Source organism: Choristoneura fumiferana, chromosome 11, assembly GCF_025370935.1.
Source record: "Choristoneura fumiferana chromosome 11, NRCan_CFum_1, whole genome shotgun sequence".
NCBI classification, from domain to species: Eukaryota; Metazoa; Arthropoda; class Insecta; order Lepidoptera; family Tortricidae; genus Choristoneura; species Choristoneura fumiferana.
Genome location: NC_133482.1, coordinates 6,539,213 through 6,566,247, shown reverse-complemented (window position 1 = coordinate 6,566,247; position 27,035 = coordinate 6,539,213). Strand labels below are relative to the sequence as shown.

The 27,035-nt window shown below is 38.5% G+C and overlaps 1 protein-coding gene and 1 pseudogene across 2 annotated transcripts; one reads left to right on the top strand and one right to left on the bottom strand.

Annotated features, from left to right (window-relative positions):
• The first annotated feature begins 282 nt into the window (after positions 1-282).
• LOC141432334 (uncharacterized) lies at positions 283-23,067 on the top strand. Of its 2 annotated transcripts, none has more exons than XM_074093877.1 (7): positions 283-497; positions 11,540-11,711; positions 15,168-15,304; positions 18,290-18,481; positions 19,775-19,966; positions 21,512-21,690; positions 22,908-23,067. In XM_074093877.1, the coding sequence occupies exons 1-7, from the start codon at positions 443-445 to the stop codon at positions 22,971-22,973; spliced, it is 993 nt and encodes a 330-aa protein (XP_073949978.1). In that variant the 5' UTR covers positions 283-442; the 3' UTR covers positions 22,974-23,067. The 2 variants fall into 2 exon arrangements, with proteins under 2 accessions (XP_073949978.1, XP_073949977.1); XM_074093876.1 differs by having other exon boundaries at positions 15,054-15,304.
• On the bottom strand, positions 9,939-10,786 carry LOC141432333 (NADH dehydrogenase [ubiquinone] 1 alpha subcomplex subunit 8 pseudogene; annotated as a pseudogene).
• Positions 23,068-27,035: the final 3,968 nt, after the last annotated feature.

Genomic DNA, 27,035 nt, shown 5'->3' with positions numbered 1-27,035 from the left:
TGTCGATATCTTAAGTACTGTCATGGAAACGTAAAAATTTGCAAGGGTGGCTCGATTTCTTTGCTCCTAAGTGTATTACGTACAGGTATTAGGTAGGAATCTATTTCCATTAAAACTTTCCATTCGTATCAATATTTTAAAGCTGCAGTGTTCCTCCGAACCACCAGTCTTGAATTAACGCTGTAATTAACAAGGAAAAATGTAGCGAAAGTATTGGTGTCCCCCAAATGATATCTGTATTAACGTCGACGGTACTTATGCAACGGCCAGTGCTCCGCCGCATTCGCCAGCATCAGTAACCAACCAACTCTCCACTTAACTGCACCCACTAACTTAACCGACCTCCTTGGTTAAGTTGCTATCAAAACCTTACGTGCAAGCCAGTGATAGAATTCAAATGTGTGGACTTTAAAAAAATTGGCGGTTAAACGTGGAAATCATTATGTACTTTCAAAAAGTTTTGTTTTTTGTGACTACAATCGGAATTTTTTACACACGTAAGTAAAAGTATGAAAATACCAAGAATTGATAGTTTTCAAAACTGCATCGAACAATATTAATTTATTTATACGAGATAATATTCTTAGGATGGCAGTTTTTTTTTGCGGCGGCTTCGGCTGCCATCCACCGGCGCTGTGCGAACTAGTTTACAGGTGTCTGACGAAAAACATTAATAGAAAAGTCGTGCTTGTACACCGCTTAACTACCTCCTAGCTCTAGTGGGTTGGGTACCGTATTCAGTCAGGTCAGGACTCAATGCGAGGCCCAGCCCGCTTGGGTATTTCGGAACCATTTTGAATCAAGCAAAGCTTGTACTATGGGTAATAAGCAACGGATAAACATACTTAAATAGATAAATAGATACTTATCTAAATACATATTTAACGTCCAAAACACGAGAGCATTCATTCATACAATCTCAGCTTCATCGTCAGATTCTCCAACACTGGCTGGCTGGTCATCATTTTCCTTGTTTACAGTTTTCTTAATTTGCCTAAAATTCACTCACCAATTCCGACTTGGTAACATTGGGAGATTGGGAGCTAATTAAAAATATTCCCATAGAAGTATCTACTTACGAAAGATAAAACGTTTTTTTTATTTAGGTTTAAATGATGGAGTTCTGAAACAACAAACACATTGATAACATCCACTTTTTTAAATCAGTTAAAAAATCATGATTACAGGATAGGCTCAACACATAAATAGATGCTTTCCATTGACATACATAAATAAACAAATTTGGCATTTATTTATTTTTGGCAAATTTGTATGTCTATTCCTATGTCCTCTCGTAACTACTCAACGGCTGAACCGATTTTGATAAATGATACGTCATTGGATTCGTCTTAAAGACGCGAGTGACACTGGGTACATGAAATTCTTAAAAAATACAAATGGCTGATTTTTGGCGCCAAATTGTAAGTTTTGAAAAAATGTTTTTTATTAAAACATATCGAGTGGGGTATCAAATGAAAGCTAATAATTAGCCCATTCTAAATATATAGGTTACAATCGTTTTAATATACCATTTTCACAGAATAGTGTGAAATAAAACAATAACTTTAAAAAGTTGAAAAACCCGACTGCCTTAAAAAATACTAAAAAGAAGAAAACAAGTCTAGTGGGCTAGAACTTTGTTAAGTACCTAACTTAAAGTCCAACAGTCGGGACCCATTTAAATCGTGACGCTCAAAAATTCTTACCTTAATGGGTCCCGAGCCCACTAGACTTGTTTTCTTCTTTTTAGCACAGTTTTTAGTATTTTTTAAGGCAGTCGGGTTTTTAGATTTTTTTATAGGTATGTAGTAGGTGAAGCCGTGGTGGCCTAGTGGTTTGACCTATCGCCTCTCAAGCAGAGGGTCTTGGGTTCGAACCCCGGCTCGCACCTCTGAGTTTTTCGAAATTCATGTGCGGAATTACATTTGAAATTTACCACGAGCTTTGCGGTGAAGGAAAACATCGTGAGGAAACCTGCACAAACCTGCGAAGCGATTCAATGGTGCGTGCGAAGTTCCCAATCCGCACTGGGTGCGCGAGTCGGACTCACACTTAGCCTGTTTTTTGTTAGGGATACCTAATTCAATAATTCACCTAAACCTAACCTAACTCGTATAATTAAACATACTAGGCACAGAGTAAAAAAAAATAGTTCTGAACTTCAGAGTGCAGGAAAGTAAAGGTACCGTAAAAGGGGGTGAGTGAGTAGGGACAAAATTGAATTGAAAAAATATTTTCATATTGTGCCAAGTAGATTTTTATACTCAGATAAAAAAAACCAGTGATATGGATTTTAGTTTAATAACGATTAAACGATCTGTCTTGAACATGAAACTACCGTGCGCTTGGTGCGCGTGTTGCAGCAGCCGCTGAGTCGCGTTGCTCCGAAGACGAAGGGCTACGGATTAGCCCGAAAAATGTCGAGCTAAACTCGATTTAAGACGTGAGTTATCCGGGTCATTATATTTAATACGATTATCTGTCGTTTAGTTTCATAGTTTAGTTTGTTTATTAACACTGAAATATAGGTAAATCGCAGCTCACCCCGAAGTGGGTCAGAAGGGATAGGAACAAATAAAAAAATAACGATAACATTACCAGAAAGAAGGAGATATAATATGTCTAAAAAAATAACTAAACTACTTTTAGAGCAAGCTGAGCCAGAAATTTTAAGTAGCAAGTTAAAACACAAGATATTCGTTCTATTATCCCTACTCCCCCCGCAACCCCTTCTCACCCCGTTTTACGGTACGTACTTACTTGCTTAGTTATTATTCTTGAAATTTGAGCTATGCATTTCCTATCCTACCTATGAAGTGGCTAGAAAATAAATGATGTAGGTAGATACTGGACGTTCTAAAAGGCACATATCGTATCTACAATATCTAAGTTTTAATTAAGCATCTAAACAGAACCAAATGGTTCAACCAATGATTTCCTAGAAAATACACAGTAGGTACCTATTTAAGATTACGTCTAAGTTCAGTTGAACGAATGAGGCATATGTAACAGACCGGTATTCATTATGTAAGAAAAATAAAACTATTAATCGTTTTCTTGCTCCGAATAAATACATCGCTGCATCTATAACGATCTCTTTCAATGTAGGTATCTAGGGCATTGGTGATGGTGACGACCGGGTCCCTAAATGGTTACCTAGTGACCCTGACTGTGATGCTAGAGGTCCCGGGGTCGAATCCGATCTCTCGATATTTATTTATGTCGGAGGTAAATGGCCAAAATAGAGATTTGAAGAAATCTTTAAAGGTTATGGCCAATAGTCAAGCAGGATGCTAAAATGGCGAATCCATTTGTCTAAATAACCCTCCTTCGGGCAGTCGAGTCAAAAGGAGTCGCAAACGTTCCGTAGAGCGCATGTTTCGGGTTTCGCTGTTCCATACAAATTGAGATTTTAACGCGAACGCGATCGAGACGTATTTTGTAACCGAAAAGTTACACTAAGGGCACGGAACCTGTTTAGTGAAACGAGATTACACACTTACTAGTATATTAAATACAAGTTCGCCCGACGACTATATAGGTCCGCGTTGAAACCATTTTTCGCGTGAAACACGATGAGCGTGAAAGTAGCTTACTACCTAATTTTTAGGGCTCCGGAGCCAAAATGGCAAAAACGGAACCTTATAGTTTCGCCATGTCTGTCTGTCTGTCCGTCCGTCCGCGGCTTTTCTCAGGGACTATCAATGCTAGTAAGCTGTAATTTTGCACGAACATATATGTAAACTATGCCGACAAAATGGTACAATAAAAAATTAAAAAATAAAATTTTTAGGCTACCTCCCATAGACGTAAAGTGGGGTGTTTTTTTTCTCATTCAACCCTATAGTGAGGGATATTGTTGGATAGGTTTTTTAAAACCATTAGGGGTTTGCTGAGACAATTTTTCGATCCAGTGATTTTTTTGCGAAATATTCAACTTTAAAGTGCAAATTTTCATTAAAATCGAGCGTCCCCCCCACCCTCTGAAACCTAAACCGGTAGGTGGAAAAACTTGTTGTGGATGGTAGGAAGTATATCAAACTTTCAAGGAAAACTATAACGGCTAAGTTTGCTTGAGAATTATTAGTAGTTTAAGAGTAAATAGCAGCCTAAGGTTTAAAATATACCTAAACTTGAAAGATTCCGTATAAAATACGGAATCCTTAGAAAAATATTACTTATTTTTTTCGTAATGGCTACGGAACCCTATTTTGGGCGTGTCCGACACGCTCTTGGCCAGTTTTAGATCTCAAAATTCATCAAAAATAGCTAGTTGTCGGATTAGGCTGCGTTTCCACCAGAGATATGCGAGGATGTGTTGCGAGGAATGTGTTTGTCATTAACCAATAGAAGCGCTTCATTTACCATTCCTTGCACATATACTTAGAAACCTCAGTGCTAGAGTTCTACTCGCTATATTATATATTTATTTTAGGACCTCGCCATAAGATTAACCGCACGGTTAATGAAACAAACCAGACTCGTGTATTTTTAGGGAAAATACCACAATTAGAAAATCTTTCTTTTTATTAACACCCCGACGCAAAAACCCCTCTTTTTGCGTAGGGGGTAATAGGTTTTACCGCTATAATAATAATAATAATGACTTTTTTTCATTTAAAAGCAGGTTTTCTAACGATGGTTCTTAGACATGTTTTATCAAAATCAGTTCAGCCGTTTTTGAGATATTGAACTTTGAAGTGACAATGTCGGGGGTTTTCCAACTTTTTGTTGGTTAGGTTATAAAAAAATGACCGGATAGCTGTGGTAAGCAAACCTGACTACGAAGCTGGAGGTCCCGGGTTCGATCTCCGGTCGCCGGTCGGGGCAGATATTTGTATGAAATTGGGTGCTTAATATGTATGTATGTCGGTAGGTATCTATCTATTTAAGTATGATTTTCCGTTGCCCAGTATTCATGACACAATCTTTGCTTTACTTTGGATCTAGGTAAAATCAAAGTACCTCGTAAAAAAAGTCTGTCTTAATGTTATAAGTACCTACTCTTAAGAAAGTATTATTTAATGTGGTATTGTAATTCAAACTGCGTTAATATTGATTCCCGATCAGACACATAATTTGTGGGTCAATAACGAGATCTGTCGTTTTAAATCAACGTAACACTTTTTATTTCACAACGAGCTTGCTCCTATATTAAGTGCACACTCAAAAAAATAAATAGAAAAAGAATTACGATTGCGTCGCTCCGGACGGAGCTGCCTATCATTTCCTATGTAATTATTTTACTCTCCAATTAATTAATTTACTATAATAGGCATTATTATTATTATAAGTAGCTTTTCCGCCACACTTGTGGTCCCCAAGGGTAAAAGCCTCCTCCATCTGTTTCCATTTTTCCTTATCCATAGCAATATTCATCCATTACTTGCCTAATACAAAGTGTTAATTAAATAACTGAAAACCTCAGACACCCCAAAAATATGTTTTTCATTTTAAGTCAGTTGATTGCATTTATTTTTGAATATCATTATTTTAAAAGATATTCGTGTGTGTAGTCAGTAATTTTACTTCATTTCTAACTTCTACACTTATAATTGGCACTTGTCAGCTGTCATAATTTTGACAACGTCTACGTCAGATTTACGTGATCTTTTTTAGGGTTCCATAGCCAAAATGGCAAAAACGGAACCCTTATAGTTTCGCCATGTCTGTCCGTCTGTCTGTCTGTCTATCTGTCCGTCCGCGGCTTTGCTCAGGGACTATCAGTGCTAGAAAGCTGTAATTTTGCACGAATATATATATATATATATAAACTATGCCGACAAATAGTATATTCAATAATGTAAAAAAAATTTTTTTAGAGTACCTCCCATAGACGTAATGTGGGGGTGATTATTTTTTTCTCATCCAATCTTATAGTGTGGGATATCGCTGGATAGGTCTTTCAAAACCATTATGGGGTTGCTAAAACGATTTTTCGATTCAGTGATTAGTTTGCTAATTATTCAAGTTTAAAGTGCAAATTTCATTAAATTCGAGCGTCGTCCCCCCTCTAAAATCTAAACCGGTGGGTGTAAAAATTTGAAAAAATTCAGGATGGTAGTAAATATATCAAACTTACAAGGAAAACTATAACAGTTAAGTTTTCTTGAGATTTATTAGTAGTTTAAGAGTAAATAGCAGCCTAAGGTATAAAATATACGTAAACTTGGAATATTAATATTTTCGGAATTCCGTACAAAATACGAAATCCTTAAAAAAATATTACTTCATTTTTGCGTAATGGCTATGGAACCCTATTTCGGGCGTGTCCGACACGCTTTTCGCCGGTTTTTTTAATAGAGACTAGACAAAAGTAATGGATCTATTGTGTGGTAGTTTTGGAGTTATGCCCTTTTAGAATAAGCACATCTTAAAAAATTGTAATAAATTAATTAATAACCGTAGCGAAATTTTAAAAAATATCAGCGTCTCTTTCCAAACAGAATACAGAGAACGAATCAAATTATAGTCTTAGAAATATTAAATCTTGTCAATTGGCACATGTTGCAGTCGTAACTTTTAGAAAAAAGGATTTTAAAACACTAACACAACCTAATTTAAAACATAGTGTAATCGATTCTACTCTCGATTCTGAGCAAACTACTTTCTGGTTTTCAGTTATTTAATTAACACCTTGTATATTCACGGAACTTTAATTGACTGTCGAAAGTAGGTAACTTAATTGCTTCTAATTTTATTACTTACCTTGACTGACTAGATACATTTTGACGTTGTCATCATAACCTATTCTATACCTGTACTGTATACATCCTACTATTGGGTACAGGCCTACTCTCAGAATGAGAGAGCTTGGGCCGTAGTTCCCACGAGGGCCCAGTGCGGATTGGGAACTTAACACACACCATTTTATGCACCATTTTTGTGCAGGTTTCCTCATAATGTTTTCCTTCACCGTGAAGCTCGTGGTAAACTTCAAATGTAATTTCGCCCTTGAATTTCGAAAAACTCAGAGCGAGCCGGGATTTGAACTCACAATCCTCTGTTTGAGAGGCCATATGTCAAACAGGTAGACCACCAAGGCTGTCTGTGGCAAATGTTGTATTAAAGTGTAAATTAATTTAATAAAAGTTTGTAATAAAGTGATTGACCTTGACGCGCTCGTACCTACAATTACCTACGTACCTACCTGCTATTTCTCGTACAGTGGAGATAACCTAAGCTATAAAACTATAACCTTTAAACAGTTGAAAAACCCTCGACTTTGTTATTTAAAATTTCAATATCCCAAAAAAAGCTAAAACGATTTTAATGAAACATAACTAAGAACCACCATAAGGAAACTAAGCTTTCACATTAAAAAATCCGCATCTAAATCGGTTCCTACATTTGAGAGCTACGTGCCACAGACAGACAGATTGGCGTCAAACTTATAACACCCCTCTTTGCATCGGGGATTAAAAAGAGACGTCGTTTTTAGAGTATGTAGATTGCAAGTCAGTATCATCTAGTTAATCACTTTAATTAACATAATCTCTGGCGCACACTATATAGTTGGTGAGTGCACATTGCGTTACGAAACCGGCTCGATTAGGTCGGTTAACCCACTTCAACTTCACGGTGCATTTTCGACGACCTTGCAGATGCAGCGCCCGGGCTTCGCTCTCGGACGGAACACAACCAACGTAGTTGCACTTGAGTTACATAAAAATAAATCCATTCATAGTTTGATAAGCTACGAGTACATGTGCTTTGCTTTTGCTTATAGTGTGTGCGTATATGTGTCATTAGTCGCATCATTTTGGTGCTGTGACCAGGATGTTTTACGTGCAAAAGCTAAACACGTTACGTATGCTTTAATATATATGAAATTTTGAGAATGGGCGATGGATTAAGAAAGGAAAGTAACAGCACTTGTTTTATGTCACGGCGTATTAAGTATACAAGGTCTCATAAAAAAAGAATATTTCAGCTTGTAGTTGTGTAAATTCAACTTACTTAATATCTGGTACTTACAAGTTTTATAAGAAACAGAATCAAATAACTCCGTATTATTTTGTTTCAAGAATATTTGAGATTATATGACTGAAAGAAATATTCTGGATTTGAGTACCTATGTATATTGTGAGAGTAGAAATACCTACATCCACATATCAGTGGTGCAGCATACTTCAAAGTTTTTGTCTGTCTGTCTACGGACTTCACTTGTGCATATTTATTTTGTGGGTAATTTATTTGCGTACTTATTTTGATAAAAAAAAACTAAATGAGGTAAGCCGCTAAATTAGAACTAGAGAATAAATTATAGTTCAGCGGATAAAGTTGTTTATGCAAATCGTCCGAAAAAGGTAAGTACCTAACATATTAATTGGCATTTACGAATTATTAAATATTACTTAATTTAATTGCATGAAACCTTAATTTTTTTGGCATTTAATCTATTTGTACCTACTATTAGTAAATTGCAAGTTATAAATTATGCACGTGGCTGCAGCTGGCCTTGGCGTGAACTGGGCCCATACTATAAGTGTTAAATTCAACTTCGTAGCTATCTTGCCGTTCCGCTGACGCTTATGTTATTAAATACTAGAGTGAAAAGGAGGACGGTACGATACGAAATTCTATTTTTAGGGTTCCGGAGCCAAAATGGCAAAAACGGAACCCTTAAAGTTTCGCCATGTTAGTCGTCCGTCCGTCCGCGGCTTTGCTCAGGGACTATCAATGCTAGAAAGCTGCAATTTTGCACGAATATGTATGTAAACTATGCCAACAAAATGGTACAATAAAATATTCAAAACTATTTTTTTTTTTTTAGTGTACCGCCCATAGACGTAAAGAGGAGGTGATTTTTTTTTCTCATCCAAACTTGTAGTGTGGGGTATCGTTGGATAGGTCTTTCAAAGTCATTAGGAGGTTACTAAAACGATTTTTCGATTCAGTGATTTTTTTGTAAAATATTCGACTTTAAAGTGCAAATTTTTATCGAATCGAAATCGAGCGTCCCCCCCCCCTCTAAAATCTAAACAGGTGGGTGGAAAATTTTGAAAAAATTCAGAATAGTACTAGTAAATTTATCAAACTTTCAAGGAAAACTATAACGGCTAAGTTTTCTTGAGAGTTATTAGTAGTTTAAGAGTAAATAGCAGCCTAAGGTATAAAATATACCTAAACTTGGAAGATTCCGTATAAAATACGAAATTCTTAGAAAAATAGGTACTACTTATTTTTTTCGTAATGGCTACGGAACCCTATTTTGGGCTTGTCCGACACGCCTTTGAATTGAATAGTAGCCCCTAGGTCCATAAGCCCCGCCCGTTATCTGGCTGCTGGCACAACCTAATTTGTTCCAAATTTCAATAAGATAAGTCCCAATATTATGTAGGTTGGTTTTATAGTTGTCCAGTCATCAACACATATCTGGCATAACAGCGTGCATAAATATCTGATACGAATTTATTTCTATGGCCTGTAGGACGTACTCGTATAAGATATATTTTGCACGCTCCGCTGTAGCAGATATTAATGACTATAACTAAAAGATGCATATCGTACACAAAAAAAAAAATACAAATATTCGTGTCATTGTCCTGCCGCAAACAATCAAGAGGTTGCTAATTATATGTTTAAGTACTTGTATTGTAGATATATACGAGTACTTCTATTCTAACCACACTGCGTGCGATAGTCAAATTAAAAGTGAAGGGCCTTCAGGCCCTTGGCTGGTTAGCTAGCGGTTTTACTTGTTAACTTCAAGTAGGAAGGTATCAGTGGAGTGGAGTGATCATTTTCTTAAGGCAACCCGGAGAATGAATGTTCAGTTAAGTATAGGTACTTACATAATTATTCGGATGCGATACTTTTCAGGGCTATCGACATGTAAAACATTTAGGCAAAGCGGTGGAAATCGAGGTGTTGCAGCGCCAAGCTACTGATGGTACCTACATATATTAGCTTGTCAGAAACAAAAAACACAGATACACAGTTTAAAAATATAATTTCGAATTCATGATTTATATAAGATCGTATTCTCATCTCATCGTCAGAGGTGCCCAATAATAAGCTGTAGGTAGGTAAATAAGACAAATCGAAATAGAAGTCGCTATCCATTCGACGTCAAGGAGTTAGCGGGACAAATTTACCGACGCGTTACAATAAAAGTAGGGCAACGTTAATTTTACGCAGACCTCACTACTCGGTCATCCAGAAAAATCGACTTCCGAATCGGGATGGTTTTTTAGGCGCGCAGTCAGGAAGATGAGGCGTCGGATCGGCCACCCGCGGCTTGCAGGGGCAGGGCGGCAGCGGAGGCGGCGGTCTCGGGCTCTCGTGTATCCTCCCACGGCAAAAATATCCGAACTCTGGCCGATCGATGCACAACTTATCCTTCATGCAGTTATCAAACACCGCCTGAGTCTTTCGACAGTATTGAAAGCTAAAGTCCCCCGAACTCTTGTCCACACAGTTGACGTATTGGTTGAATTCGTCCTTGCATTCTTTTTTGATGGAACGGAAAACAGAAAGGGCACATGCAGTTACTTGCCTCCCTTGGTTCAGGCAAGCCCGTGGGTCATTCGTCTCTTGACGACAGAGCATGAACTCGTTGTTGACAGACTCGCAAACCTTACCTATGTAGGGCCCTGCGGATAATAGAGTCGGAGTCGACAAGTTCACTTCTTCCACGTCAAGTGATTTACATTCAGGCAGCTTCACTTCTTTTAATATTACCATTTTGAGTCTCTAAGTAATAATTTTAATATTATAAACGATTGTGATGAACAGATCAATAAGGTGTCATATTGACACAAGTGTTGAAGTGTCAAGCCTCTAAAGTTTTTTTCTTCAAAATGCCAGCATTTAATTTGGAGTCAGGATGTACAACTTACCTAGAAATCAAAACTTTAAAAGAGTCAATAGGCATTCGAGCGCTTCAACCCGTGGTTTCAACCGCCTAAATTATCACCGTCACATTTTTTGATGAATTTTCCGTAGAATTTGATGAGATTTTCGATTATTGTTTAGATACTGTACCTACTTCTACTAGATAACCTGGAATAAAAATGTGAAAAAAAAAATCAAACGGAATAAACTCTTAACTACAGAATAAGTTAATAAGTAGTAATACATAGTGTAGAGCTAAATTAAACCACATAAAGAAAGAAAAGCTTGTAACTAATTTAACCTAACCAACAAAAAGTTGGAAACCCCCGACTTGTCACTTCAAAGTTCAATATCTCAAAAACGGCTAAACCGATTTTGACGAAACATGTCTAAGAACTATCGCTAAAAAACCTGATTTCAAATAAAAAAATCTCATTCTAATCGGTCCACCCGCTTAAGAATTACGGTGCCACAGACAGACACACACATACACACACACACACGCACGCACGCACGCACGCACGCACGCACTCACACACACACACACACACACGCACACACACACACACACACACACACACACACACACACACACATATATAGACTCGGAGCGATAATTCGAAATTGTTTTGATTTTCCACCTTAATTGACCCATTTTTTGACATCTTAATTGACCCATCCATCACGTTTTCTATTGCAGTTGTAGACGGACAATCAGTAGTATGCCCAGCTGTCCGCACGACCAGCGGTTGGCTGGACCTTTTCCCTCTACCATGCCGCAAGAGCTCAGAGTGCCGCACGGTTATGGGCCCCACGCATGTCTGCTGCAAAGGATTCTGCACAAAGGGAGTTAGCGCACCGGCACAAATTCGGTGAGTGATTAATAGTTTATTACGTTGAGAGAGAGAGAGACTTTCTTAATCCTGTTTATTTAATTTAGGTAAAGCCTACAGGATATGTACTCTGTGCTACGGGTAAAGCTCTTCCGTATAGATCTCGGTCATAGCGGACCGATTTGAATTGAATACTGTAGGTACTTAGTTAGGTGCTTGCAAAAAAGACGGTTTAGATATACATATGTTTGGTACGTTTATTTATTATCAGCAAGCAGAAAATGGGGGAGGGATGTTTATCTCTTACTTACTAAGGGTTACAATTGAGTCTCAATATACATTGGCCGTGACGTGACAGACTTGATTGCGAATTTTTTAAAGTAGGTATACTTCAATATTAAGTACTTTATGTACAGTTATGATTATGAAATTTTTAAATTGCATTACAATCTGTCGTAACGTGCTTAAGATAGAAAAGATAAAATGTGTCTTTCTTCTTGTTTTATATCTCGTAAATGTCGTGACCAATACCTAGTGTTCGTTAATGTGGTGGTACTTCTACTTTTACTAAGGCCCAATGCTCCAGAACTTTGTAAGAGTTGCGAACACTGACCTTGAAGATAACGTTTGCGAAAAGTTTAATTTAAACGCAAGCTTGATCATACTGAACTGAACTCGTACAATTTTGTCTAATATTACATAACTGTACAAGAGGCGAAATAGTATGTACTATATAGTACTAACACTCATATATCTGTTTTGAGCTATGTAAGTAGGTGCGTGTATGATAAGTTAGTCATGAAATACTTCATAACTATATTTTATCTATGTTAGGTATAGGGTAGGTTCATTGTTAAAACGTTCATTTAATTAAATTCTTGTTATTAAAATCGGTAGGTAAGTACATATGAACGAGAGTCTTTATAATCGTCTCTCGCCGCGTGATTTTACAACGTTCATGCTAAGCCCGCTGAATGGCAAAGGCTTCAAGAGCTAGGCAATTTATCACCACAAATTTGTAAATTTCATCACTACTGAAATGAGTCCTATTCTTCATGTTTGCGAAATCGTAGTTTGTTACAATAAGCAATTTGTTCTAATGCTGACATGTATTTGGAACCGTGCTAGTGACAAGGTACCTATTATCAATGCGCAATCGTTCACTATTCCATCATGCTACATCTTACGACATGATCTCAACTAGTTATAAAATAGTGTTTAGTAAAAGGCGGGAAGGATATGAACTGGTCGTTTGCTAAATACTAAAGTAAGGAGTTATGTCTTAATGTAAGTACTAGTTTTCAGCCGAGTCACATAATTACTGGTTCAGATATATACCTAGGTACTGCCAATCAACTGCAACGCCTGCATAGTAACTATATATTAAATTAATTAGTAAAAATATAAAGGTTTTATTTTTGCTAATTTAATACGAAATCTTAAAAATATAACGAAAATCTAGAGGGGTAAGTAATTTGGTTCAAAAAATCGTCGGCGACGTACCATCAGCAAGAATCATTATTGACTCGATTATTGAGTTTTTACTTGTACCTTGGGCTGTAACAGGAGCAAAAAAATAGGCGCTAGATAGCTTATAGATGAAGTATATTAGTAATAGCTACTCGATAACAGGTGGTACTACGAGTACACCGTATGGTAGAAATAAACCCAAAAGGCGCAGAGTAGATGACATCGAGCAACTAAAGTGCAAATAAACATGCAAGCATTCTCAAATTGATATTTTAGTTGCGTTACATTAGTGCCCTTACTGCAGGCCTACTAATATGACTGGTCTGTTAGCCGGTTTCTTGCATAATCCGTCATTACACAGCAAATTAACCGCAGGGCAGGGGTTGTGTTGTGACTTGTGACTGGGGCCATGGAGCTTACAAACATTCGACGCATTATGTCGACTTACATATTTTGAAAGACTCACATTTACTTTATACCGGGTGTGGCCTGTAATACGAGCAAAAAATTAAAACATAGATCGTCCTCGTCAAACTGAACAACATTAATTCAGCGACTTTTAAAAATAATGGAGTCTTTGAATTTTCCCTTTTTCATAAAAATTAAATACTGCTATCAATGTACGCCATCCTAGAACGCAACTGACGTCGCCGTCACGCTACGCTATTTTGCTTTTCATTGCTTCTGCGAATAAACTTAAGTGTAATAAAAATTAAAAAACTAATTATTTTTAAAAGTCGCTGATTTAATGTTATTCAGTTTGACGAGGACAATCTATGTTTTAATTTTTTGCTCGTATTACAGACCACACCCGGTATTGGCGCGATGATTAACTATGCGTACGTACAAATATCGATACATTGTCATTCAGGTGATTTATTAGGTATGAGTTAATGCGGAGTTAGATATGTATAATACGCCGTTACCACAAAAATCTTAAACCAACGATAAGAATGCGTCGCTAAAGTGATAGTTTTCTATAAATAACATGTGTTAAGCATACTTTCATCGGTTGACTTTAAGTTAGTGGTAACACGGATAATCACAAGGGCTAAGGCCGCGTTCGTTAAGTTCTTCCGAAGTTTCTACTATGCATTCCGAATGCGGCCTTAGCCAATAGTATAGATGCTGCTGTACTTAATTATTATAATCACGTTAATAATTTCCGCACTTTGCTTGCACGAATTTCTAGCACTAAAAAATTAGATACTTAATGATACATTAGAATAAATGTTACACAGGTTCAAAATTGTTTAAGTGGTAAAAACCAGCATGAGAAACACCTACTAACACAGATATGTAAATGATAATGCTTCTGCTACTAACTACACTCTTATTAACTAGCGACTATTCCACTGCATGGCTACCAGCTACCTACCGGCAGTTTTAATCTCAAATCTCATAAGACCTATAGTAGGTTACATTAGCATTTTGAACTCTTAACATTTGAAATTATAACCGCCTGTTAATTTTTAGATAGATACATATTAGATATCAGTATCACTTACTGATTCTCATTGAGCTTAAACTCTTATGTTATGAAGTGAAAAGATGAATTTTACCTAATTTAAGAAAGGTTGAACAAAGCAATTGAACAAATAGCTATTTATTTAAGGTGAAAATATCGGTTAAGAATTGATTATTTTTAAAGTTTGTTTCAGTACCTTCCTTAATTAAGCACCTTTTTCTATTCGTACCTAATCATAATTTAGGTATCAAATAATGTTCATAATTTCGAATGGTTCCACATTTCGCTTTTTACGCAAACCTTAACCATAACACTAATAACATTATTACATGTTGCTTACGTGTGAATTTTAACTAGTTACGAGTATGTCCGCTATAAGGCCTATAAGCCACGGGCCCGCTTACAAAATCTAGACTACTATACGCGGTGATTTCTATTTATAGAAACGTGACTAACGCCCAGTCGAGCACAAGCACAACCTCCACTAGCACAACCACTTCAACTACCACCACCACCACCACAACCACAACCACTTCAACAACTCCCAGTTCCACCAGCTCGACCACCACCACCACCACCACGACCACGCCCAAGCCGACGACGACCACGGAGGCGCTGAGACCGTACTTCACTTTGCTGCCCATCCTGAGCTCGCCAGCTACTACACAGAAGCCTAAGGCGCCCGCTAAGAAAGGTGATTGTATACGACCTCTTTGTCAATACGTGATTTTTAGGGTTCCGGAGCCAAAATGGCAAAAACGGAATCCTTATAGTTTCGCCATATCTGTCTGTCTGTCTGTCCGTCCGCGGTTTTGCTCAGGGACTATCAATGCTAGAAAGCTGTAATTTTGCACGAATATATATGTAAACTATGCCGAGAAAATGGTACAATAAAAAATTCAAAAATATTTTTTTTAGGGTTCCTCCCATAGACGTAAAATGGGGGTGTTTTTTTTTTCTCGTCCAATCTTGTAGTGTGGGGTATCGTTGGATAGGTCTTTAAAACCATTAGGAGGTTGCTAAAACGATTTTTCGATTCTGTGATGTGTACAAAATATTCAACTTTAAAGGGCAAATATTCACTAAAATCTAAACCGGTGGATGGGAAAATTTGAAAAAAATCAGGATGATAGTAAGTATATCAAACTTACAAGAAAAACTTTAACGGTTAAGTTTTCTTGAGAATTATTAGTAGTTTAACGTCCACTTGCAGGCTTTTTAATCTAGGTTTAAGTGGTCTTAAGTCCTGTCAGATCCATACAAGAACTGACAGTTTAAGCCTTAAATCGAGATTTAAAAAAGCCTACAAGACGTCCTAAGAGTAAATAGCAGCCTAAGGTATAAAATATACATAAAACTTGGAATATTCCGTACAAAATACGAAATCCTTAGAAAAATATTACTTATTTTTTCGTAATGGCTACGGAACCCCTACTTCGGGCGTGTCCGACACGCTCTTGGCCGGTTTTTTTAAATAATACATTTAGAATGGCCCGGAGAAAACTTGTTACGCTATTAGGTATTTTTCAGACCTTCTGCAGCTGATCAGAACACACACTTATTTTTGTTAAACCTATTTGTGATAACAGATCATCCTGGCCTGTCATAATATTTAAATTGTGTATTCGAATATATTCTGTCTCTCTCTGTCTTTGTCACTTCAATCTAATTAAAACTGGAACTATCAATCTCTGCTACCTATTTTATTTAGGTATCCAAATAAATATCAATTTTCATCTAGGCACAAAATCATAGCATAGGCATATTGAAATAATTCAGTCTGTTATTCAAGGTGGTGCCTGTTGGTAATTTAAATCCGGTGCAACGGATCAACTTGTGAATGAATATTTATTTAGGTTTATAACCCGCCCTACTTAGTAAACCAACCTTCTTATTTAATTGAGCGAGTAGAGTAGGTACCTATCAAGTACCTATACATACATTAAGCAAAGGTACCTAATCTCCATTAAAAACTTCAAGTAGGTAACTTATTTACGTAAGGTAAACGTACGACGTCACTGTCCCAATAGTTGGCATCTTTAATCTTTAATTGTCGTTAGCAATATAGGTAGATAACAGCAGGGTGTCGTCTATTGGAAATTAGCGTGTCGAGCACTCGAACGTTTACCTTATGCATAGGTAAAAAAAACAGACAAAATGCTTCATGTTACCACATTCTGTCCCTCCGGCGTTACTATGCTGCGACTCGTTTTATTACCTCAGAAATCTGAATAAATCTTTTAATAGATACTCAAAGCGTGTCTGTTTACTTTAATAACTTACTTACTACGACTACCTAGGCATTGCGCTTACGTAAAATTACAATAAAACGTAGCATTAAGTAACCGGCTGTGTTTTAACGAGAGATATAATACGGTCAAACAAACGAATTCTCTATTATGTTCCACTGTTATAAGTATAAGCTTGTCAGAAAGCAACCTCTACTTTTACTGAGTTGCTCACTGATATTGATTGCATCATACTTAATTGAACGACGACAGGCTCACGAAATACGATGGTATCATTATTTCCGCATGTTCACTGTTATTCAATGTCAGAAGATGACATGATTTTTCACTATTTCCAGCGCATTAAGTCATGATTCAATTACAGAAGGTAGGGCAAACCTATCTTGAACCATACTAATAAATGTGAAATCAAGTAACTAAGTATCGTCTGTCTGTTACTCCTTCGCTATGAAAACACCGAACCAATTAAAACGAAATTAGGTGTGGTGATAGATTGAGAGACTGGGAGTGCATGGGATAGCATATCCCGGAAAATGGCGAAGTTAAACGAAATTTCGCAGACGGAACACGGGCGGAGCGGAACACATAGTCCGAAATAAGCCAAATCGGCATGAAGAAAAGAAGCCCATGGAGTTGTTGGTAATCATGGGCGGTGTAGTTTTGATCGTTCCCTGTCGGATGACCACATCTCGCCTTCCTCTTATAATAAAACCGGCCAAGAGCGTGTCGGACACGCCCAAAATAGGGTTCCGTAGCTATTACGAAAAAATTAAGTACTTAATATTTTTCTAAGGATTTCGTATTTTATACGGAATCTTCCAAGTTTAGGTATATTTTATACCTTAGGCTGCTATTTAAGAGTACAACTACTAATAATTCTCAAGCGAACTTAGCCGTTATAGTTTTCCTTGAAAGTTTGATATACTTACTACCATCCTGAATTTTTTCATTTTTTTCCACCCACTGGTTTAGATTTTAGACGGGGGGGACGCTCGATTTTAATGAAAATTTGCACTTTAAAGTTGAAAATTTCGCAAAAAAATCAATGAATCGAAAAATTGTTAATGCTTAATGCATAATGAGCAAATCCTTAATGGTTTTAAAATACCTATCCAACGATACCCCACACTATAGGGTTGGATCACCCCCACTTTACGTCTATGGGAGGTACCCTAAAAAAAATATTTTTTATTTTTTATTGTACCTTTTTGTCGGCATAGCTTACATATACATATATCCGTGCAAAATTACAGCTTTCTAGCATTGATAGTCCCAGAGCAAAGCCGCGGACGGACGGACAGTCAGACAGACATGGCGAAACTATAAGGGTTCCGTTTTTGCCATTTTGGCTCCGGAACCCTAAAAAAGACGGTCTCATCAGCCGCGGCGGCGCTATGCTTTAAGCGACATCAAACCTTTCTTATGCGCAGGGAAACCACAGAAACTGGTGTGTCCGAAGGCTGCGCAGGCGTCGTTCGTGTTGTTTCCAGTGCCGTGCGAGAACAGCGCCCAGTGCCGCGCCAGCAGCGGCGCCGACCACGTGTGCTGCGAGGCGCGCTGCGTCCGGGGCGTGCCGGCGCCGCGCTCCGCCCCGCAGCAGCTCCCGCAAGCCTCTCATCAACGTATGTCGCTGTTGTTATAAATACCTTGACAAGTTCGTAAAAAAAACTCAGTGGAACCAAGGCCGGATTAACTATGTCGGGTTCTCTAGGCAATGCAAATTCTCGGGGCCCCTTTTCGGCCATTTCAGATAGCATGCGTCGAAAGGATGCATATTTTATTTTACAATATTATTTTTACTTTATGAAACATTTTTTTTTTTTTTATTCAACTGGATGGCAAACGACCAAGTGGGTCTCCTGATGATAAGAGATCACCACCGCCCATAGACACCTGCAACACCAGGGGGATTGCAGATGCGCTGCCAACCCAGAGGCCAAAGATGGGATACCTCAAGTGCCAGTAATTTCACCGGCTGTCTTACTCTCCACGCCGAAACACAACAGTGCAAGCACTGCTGTTTCATGGCAGGATTAGCAAGCAAGATGGTGGTAGCAATCCGGGCGGACCTCGCACAAGGTCCTACCACATTCTGTAAAATTTCTGTAGTGCGCGCGCGGGACCCCTAGGCAGTTGTCTATTCCGCCTAATAGTTAATCCGGCCTGTGTGTGGAAGTGTCTGCTGCCCTTATCATTTTTTTTTGATAAGTGCGGGAAATGCTGACTGCAGCAGGGTTCTAGTTCTACAGAGTGTCACGCACAAACTTGTTAAGGTATAGCTGATCCATCGAAAAATAAAGCTCCAGTATAACTTCCCCTTGCATTATTTAGTCACGCTTGGTTAAACTCCATCAGGCTCGTTGCAGATGTTCGCTGTCTCCCGAGTTTGTTGTCATAATATATTACACAAACCGCAGCAAAATTAAAATCTGCAATGAAGGCTTAGCTTCTTGCATCATTAGCTCTGTCATTAGCAGTGCCGAAATCAGACTTTAGCGTGCCCGGTGCGATTTCTTTACTCTTGAAATTTTTGGTCCGGTCTGGTCATTTCTGCATCCTTCTAAGGTCTGCGCTTTGAGCCTGGGACCTGGGCTACTTTGGTTATGATCACTAGCATTCAATATTTAAGATCGACAATTCGACATCACCAAAATACTTTCGAGTAAGTATTTAGAAATTAACTATGGAATAAGTTCCCAATCAGCACAATCATTCTGAGAGGAGGCCTGTGCCCAGCAGTGGGACGTACAAAGGTTGAAATGATTTAGAAATAAACATCTGAATAGGTATACCTAAAGTACCTATAGTTATTATATTAACATCCCACATAATTAAATAGGTATTATAGAAACGAAACAACACCGCACGGCATTGGTATGCGTGCCGTGTATCCCCATTAATATTTCCTGTTACAGCGTTGCTCGGCGTGATTCCTCGCGAGTGTCCAGCGCAGCCGCTGGGAGAGTTACTCTTCGAAGTGCAATCCTGTAAGACTGATGCCGACTGCTGGCCCCGAGTGTGCTGTCCGGACGGCAACCGGTCCTACTGCCGGACGGCGAAGGCTAGGCTCGATCTAGTCCCTGTGGTTGGAAACCAAATCGATGCTCGTTAGTATACTTACCATACCACACCGACACCTACCTATCGCAGGTATTCAATCCTCCTAAGCCTGCTAAATAAAAATTAATATATTATCAATCTGAGTTTGAGCTCGGTACTGATGTGCTTATCGTATAGCTGGGACGTTAGAGTTTCAATTCTTAACTAATAATAAATTGAATGACGATTCGACATGTGAGTATGTATATGTTATGAATGTACGAGTACCTACAAACACTTCCGATATAATTTTAGAAATCGAATCGTAAATATTATAAATTACTTATAAATCCCGAAGCATTATTTAATTGCTGTAATGATATAATTAACTTGAATCCAAGACGGCGCTCAGACAAAAAGTGGCAAAATAGAAATTCATAACCTCTTTTGACCGAGGTCACGGATTTGGTTTGGTAATTGTTACCCAGAGTCAAGGACATCGTTAGTCTGTTATTTTAATATTTAACTGATAAACCGCAGGGTCAAGGTACTTTAGAACTGATAAATCAATTAAGATAAAGTCAAAATACAGTTTAACTAAATTAAATGGGTAGATATTTAGAAAAGTACATAAATAATGTTTGAGGGCCAAGTAAGAGGGAAACAATAAAGTAAATAAGTACTACTAAATACTTACTTTTAGCGGCTTAAATTTGGGTCATGTCGTGACTGAAGGTCTCGCACACTGTGCTGGCGGATGTTGGCCGAGTTTGTTCCGTCTCAACTCTCAAAGATACGGACAAAACTTAATTACGAAAAATCCGTATACTCACCTAGATTCGTCCGAATCAAAACAAAATCAAGTTCCTGATGCAGATGCAGAACGCAGCAGAGAGATCCGTGTTTGTTTATTATGAAATTTTGGTTGAGTTACTTAAACGAGTAAGTAGGTAGTATCGTGACAGTGTAGGTTTATGATATCCTGTCTGTAAGGTGATTTTGGAAGCGTGATTACAACCAACCCTAAGTTAATTATAGGCCAGTGTTTTGTTACAGTAATTAATTTAGGTACGATTAGTGATTTTTCCATTTAAGTTAGTTGAGTATTTCATCGCATTAGGTGTGAAAGAATTTTTCCCGTAAATACGGCGGTAAAAACTTAATTGTGTAGTACTGAATTGCGTAGGTAGATTCCGGTACGTCCCAGAATCACCAGTAGATTACGATTACGATGAGATTGCCCTTAGTGTAAGTTTTCGGTTACAAAATACGTCTCGATCGCGTTCGCGTTAAAATCTCAATTTGTATGGAAACACTAACAGCGCCTCTAGCGGAACATTTGCGATGTTCGTGTTTCCATACAAATTGAGATTTTAACGCGAACGCGATCGAGACGTATTTTGTAACCGAAAACTTACACTAAGGGTACTGCACTAAGGATACGAACCAGAGGGCGAGGTAATAAAGTCAGAAAGCCAAGGTAACATTTTAACTACCCTAGTTTAAATAATGGGAGGACAATACTAGCGCTCACTAACAGTACGCCTATAAAATGAGATCTGCGGCTGCAGATTAAGGAGGTAGGTACTTTACCTGAGTATTAATGATTCCAGCCGTCCGCATGCTAGAGCAGTATCTGCAGTGCACGGCGCCGCCGCAGTACGACCTGTTCCCGAGGCAGTGCAGCTCCAGCGTGGACTGCTTCCCCAACCTGTGCTGCGCGGAGGGCGGCAAGAAGCACTGCCGGCCGCCGCAGCGGAGCCTGCTGGCGCTGCTCGCTGGCGTGGGACAGGTACCTATCTACAGGCGCGGCAGTGCCTGATTTAGAGTTCTAACCGCCCTAGGCCTAGGCTATTATGAATATGCACCCCCCCCCCTCTCCCCCAGCAACTCTCTGATCTAATTACCTACCTCTTTTTTTCGTCTCAGCTTAGCGCCAGTCGCCCTCTTGGTCCTTGCGCCCTCAGCTCTAGCCTTATTACCTGTGGGTAAATCAGGCCCTGCGCATCGAGCCCCGACGGTTCTGAATAAGGCTACCTGTCTACTGGAGCGGAGCGAGGCAGAGGGGGGTGGAGCGAGGAGGTAATGCGGAGCGGAGTTGCGAACGGTTTTGCCGCCGTCTCGCTTCCCGCTCTTTTCTCCGTCCCGCTTCCCTGCTCCTCGCGCTCGCTCCGCTCCCCAGTTTTTGGTATGATTTTTTTAAGCTCGAGTTACTAGCTCCCTGTCCAAGTGTCCACTTAAGAGGAGCAGAGTTTTTATGCAATTATATTGGTGGATTTTTATTGTCCTGAAATGTAAATTTCAGAATCAAATTATTATTATTTTATTTTTTTAATTTATGACGGTGGAAGCAGTCTACACTTCCACTGAACGTAGATAATAGTTAGTGTTTAGTTTTGTAACTAAGGGCCCCCAAACATCCCTGTATTTTTTTTTTTGTATTTTTTTTTTATTTAATTGTATACTGTAGTTTTTAAGTATTTTATTTGTAATTATTTTATGTTGTAAAAATGACTTTCTGACAAGTTTCTTGCGGCGCATTCTTCTTGGCAATGATGGTCTTTCCGAAAGCGCTGGTAGTTTAAAAAATGACGTGTAAAAATGCCCATTGCGGTCTATTTACTAAATAAATTATTTGAATTTTGAATCTCGCTCACCGCTCCACTGCCTCACTCGGCTCCAGTGGACAGGCAGCCTTAGATAGTATAGCGATTTTAGCTACATTAGCGCCCTGGGATACCTGTTTTAATGCCCCCTTTCCATTTTAGGACTCTTTATCTCCTTATCCAGTCTTTTCGTCTGCTGCAGTTCAGGGCTGTGCCTTACATACGAAAATTTTAAGTTACATTGTTTTAACAAATAAATAGAGCAGTGGGAAGTATACGTCTTTACGAAACTTATTGAAATTAACGGTTTGATTTTGTTTCTACTCAAGGCTCGCCATTACATGCAGACTCAAGACTCAGCTTTACATGCAGATAACTAATTTGAAATATTTTATTGTTGCAGAGATTTGGAACAACTCTAGTGAATCTTCGACAAGCGCAAGCAAATAGGGATAGCAATAAACTTTAAAGAAATATCTATCTTTCTATCTATCTGTCCATATCAAATTTATTTTAAGTTTTTTTATGTTTTTGTATTTAAATATAAATTGTTGTCAAAAGTTGGTATTTGTTTTATTACAGGAATTTGGTACTTTTTTATTGGCCGGTTGCATGGGTCAAGTTGGAAACCGATCGCCTCGGTTATGTTATGTGATGCCTCTCACTAAGGGCGTCGCCAGCCGATGACCCAGGCGAAGGGGGGCAAGTTGATGAAGTATGAGAAAATTATGAATTGTAGGTAGGTATTTATTAGAATTGGTGAATTCATTCGAGTTTCGATTTCGACGTACAGGAATGATAGAGTCAAGTCATCATCAACGATCGAGTCAATGAGCAAGTCAAGTCAAAGACGCTGAGTTTAGACTTGCAAGGAAAATCGTGCAAGTTGCATTACATTGCAGCGCCGCGGCGCTCGATTGACCACTACAAACTCGTTGGCTTTACGGCCTCGCAATGTAATGCAACTAACTTGCTCGATTTTTCTCGCGTCTAAACTCGGCTTTAGGACCGGTTTGGTTGCTTTTTATTTTGCAACTCTTAGACTCTTGGCGGGGGGGGGGAGGTGACCCTCCCAGCTCCCCCCTGACGACGTCCTTGCCTCTCAAATTGACCTCCGGATAAGCTGGCTGGGAGGTCTGAGAAACTAAGCTCAGGGATTGGGATTGGAAGTTTAAGAAGATTTAAGTCTTAAATGCTAAAGTACGATTGACCCATGTTAAATGTAAAAGTATACGGTGTCCACGTCTACTTACGGATCACGGACGGGATCCCGGAAGATTCCCGGTTTACGGAAGCGTAAAAATGGGGTTCTGTCGCACGAATTCGGGGTAACCAAACCGCGCTAACAAAGGGGACGATGATTTACCTAAGTTTCGGAAATTCTCACGGAAAATTTGGTAAATTTCCGGAAGTTCAATTCGACTAGAACTTTGCGCGTGCGAAGCCACGGATAAAGGATAGTGCTATAAGTCGAGAAACTTTTATTTAGGTACACCTACGGCTTTTATTTCACATCAAGTTAAACCAATGATGCTATTTGCTCATAAATTTACAACAGGAGTGGTTTGGCTATGGTAAGACGAAAGTTACTGCAATGGTTAGTATTTTTTGTGAAATACCTACGAGTATTCTCAATTTATTCTAAAGCAATCTATCGAACTAATCTAAAACTAAAAAGTTTTTTAATCAATGAATCTTTATTAAACTTGCCATTTGGGCACGTAGTAAGAGATAAATAGATATTTGTTCGCGCGTTTGAGGATTCTTCCTGTGAGGGGGTGAAATAGGGGATAAAAAGTTATATTATATTGAAGAGCGTCATTATCGAAGGTAAATCGATGAATCCTATGGAACTCTGCATTTAGGCACTTACCTATATAATAAGAAATAAAAAAAATATATATATTTGTTTCGAGGGTTTTTACCCGACTGCCCGAAGGAGGGTTATGTTTTTCGAGCGTATGTATGTATGTATGTATGTGGGTATGTACAGTGGTGGTCATGTAATTAAGAACGATTTGAAGTTCCAGATTATTTTTAACTAAATCATGTCATGTGTAGTCGTGGTTCCTTCTGAGAAGTAACTAGTTACCTACGTTATGAAATAGCCACATGAATAGAGCAAACGGGATTAAGAATCAAGAATAAAATTGCTGACATTTTTTTACAAATTTTGTTTTTATTCTCTTTAGTAACAAATTCAAATAGTAATGAAGCTGGACAAATAATTAAGAACGATTTATTGAACTGCTCGAAGTTTTTTTATTTGAATTAGATTAACTATAACGTGAAGTTTGTACAGAAAAAAAGCAATGTAATACATTTTACTAAATTAATAGTTAGTAGCATGTCCACGGCTTTTTATTACCTCGGCCCGCCAAAGGTCTCGGTATGAATTTACCGCTAGTACGGAAAAGTTTTACGATACCGAGAGAAATACAAAAATATACATGCAGTTAGTAGGTAACACTTGTCAGTTTGAAAAAATCTTCTCTATAAAAAATCGTTCTTAATTATATGACCACAACTGTATGTCCATTTCTTTGGTCCTCGCTGCAGCCTAAACGGCTGGACGGATTGTAACATATGAGGTATCATTGGATTCGTCATAACTGTCGGAGTGACATAGGGTATTTAATATTTCAATATGGCGTCTGCGAAAAAAAATGTGGCGAAGGAATAAAAAAACATTTTTTGTATTGTAACAATATGGAAATCAAATGAAAGCTAATAATTAGCCCATTCTAAATATATATGGGTTATAATACTTTTAATCTAAGAATATTCACAGAAATATCAAAAAAGTATCAAATAAAAAACATTAAATTTAATAAATCAAAAAACCCGACTGCCTTAAAAACTAAAAGGAAGAAAATAAGTCTAGTGGTCTAGAACTCTGTCAAGAAGCTCATTTAAGGTTCAACAGTCGGGACCCATTCAAATCGTAATTAGCTCAAAAAATCTTGGTAATAGGTCCCGACTGTTGAACCTTAAATGAGCTTCTTGACAGAGTTCTAGACCACTAGACTTATTTTCTTCCTTTTAGTTTTTAAGGCAGTCGGGTTTTTTGATTTATTGAATTTAATGTTTTTTATTTATTCTACTTTTATGAAATAGGGGATGAAAGTTTATATAAAAATAATCTTTTTGTTCAGGTATTCGATTAGAGCTAAAAAAAAAACCGGTTACGTTCGAGTTGGAATCGCACACCGAGGGTTTTGTACAAATTTGTAGGTATTTATTAATATCCAGTGCTCTTCCCATAAGCAAAATGTACCTACGCAATGTGGGGTCATTTTAGATAGCTTATTGACATAGACAGTCAGACATGAAAAATTGTGATTATCCGATTTTTTTTATTGTTGTGCTAGTGGTACCGTTTCGTGTGCTCTGGCTACCCCATTTGGGAATACAGACGTAATGTGTGTGCATGTGTGTTGTGCTATAAGAGCTACCTTTATGCAAAATTCCACGTTTCTAGGATAGGTATCCTGAAGAATAAGTATCCTAAATAAATTAAATACTTACTTCCCAAAGTTACGTTTCCACGCAGACGAAGTCGCGGGCAAAAGCTAGTGATTCAATAAATCACAAACTTAACCTCCTGAGCCCTCGCATACTTTATTATAAAGGACCAATTAACACAAAGAATAACGGCCGAATGTACTTTAACCCTGAATAAAGAAGGCCCCATTTATTGGGGCATACTACCACTGTCGCCAAGTTATCGTTAAAGTTAAATAAATATATGAATGAATGAATGAAACTGCTTTACGTTGGTTTGCGACAAAGTGAATTAAAATAAGTGGGTAGGTATAACTCAGTATCCACGAGACCATGGAATCTCGGTGCCAAACGACGTTGATAATTACTTTTGATAGACATACATAATTGTGTGATCTAGAACCGGTGCTGGTGAGACATGCCGCTTTGGACTCGCGGTGTAGACGCCCCGTCTGGATCACCTCCGGCTACCAGACACGCCAGGCCCTACGCGTCTCTAGGGTACCTACTCCACTTATGGTGGTGCCCGTCCCGCTTGTTAAGCTCGTCACACGCAGCAGGCCCCTCTCCAGTCTTCCAATGGGGTGTTATGGGCGACACTCCCCCGGATTGACCTCCAACCTCCCCTTATAGTCCTCCCACGCCTCGCATCTACTGTTCAACACACTCGAGTTCCTCGGGGTTTGTGGCAGAATAACTATCAATTGGCAACATCGTTCGGGCACCAAGACCACACAGTTTCGTTATTGCAATACACTACAATAGGACTCACCCGAAACACAGCCGCTCCATCACATTAATTCTAGCTCTCCTCACCCAGGTAGGTGCTTTCTACTCCCGCCGAATTCACTCTTACATTCCTCTCTATATTCAAATCCAAACGACTGTCCAAAGACAATCACGCGGGCACAGGGCCGCCTATTAAAATACTAGTCTTGCCATTCTATAAAATCATAAGGAACAGTGTACACAAACTAACCATAAACATGAGAACAACCACAGAATCAAATACATGACTGACAAAGGG

What these genes read in the sequence shown, in the direction of transcription:
- LOC141432334 (XM_074093876.1), top strand. Translation starts at nt 443, where the DNA reads ATGTACTTTCAAAAAGTTTTGTTTTTTGTGACTACAATCGGAATTTTT. An exon ending in CCCGCAAGCCTCTCATCAAC is followed by an intron (nt 18,482 to 19,774) that starts GTATGTCGCTGT and finishes TTCCTGTTACAG; the next exon opens with CGTTGCTCGGCGTGATTCCT. An exon ending in TGCTCGCTGGCGTGGGACAG is followed by an intron (nt 21,691 to 22,907) that starts GTACCTATCTAC and finishes TTATTGTTGCAG; the next exon opens with AGATTTGGAACAACTCTAGT.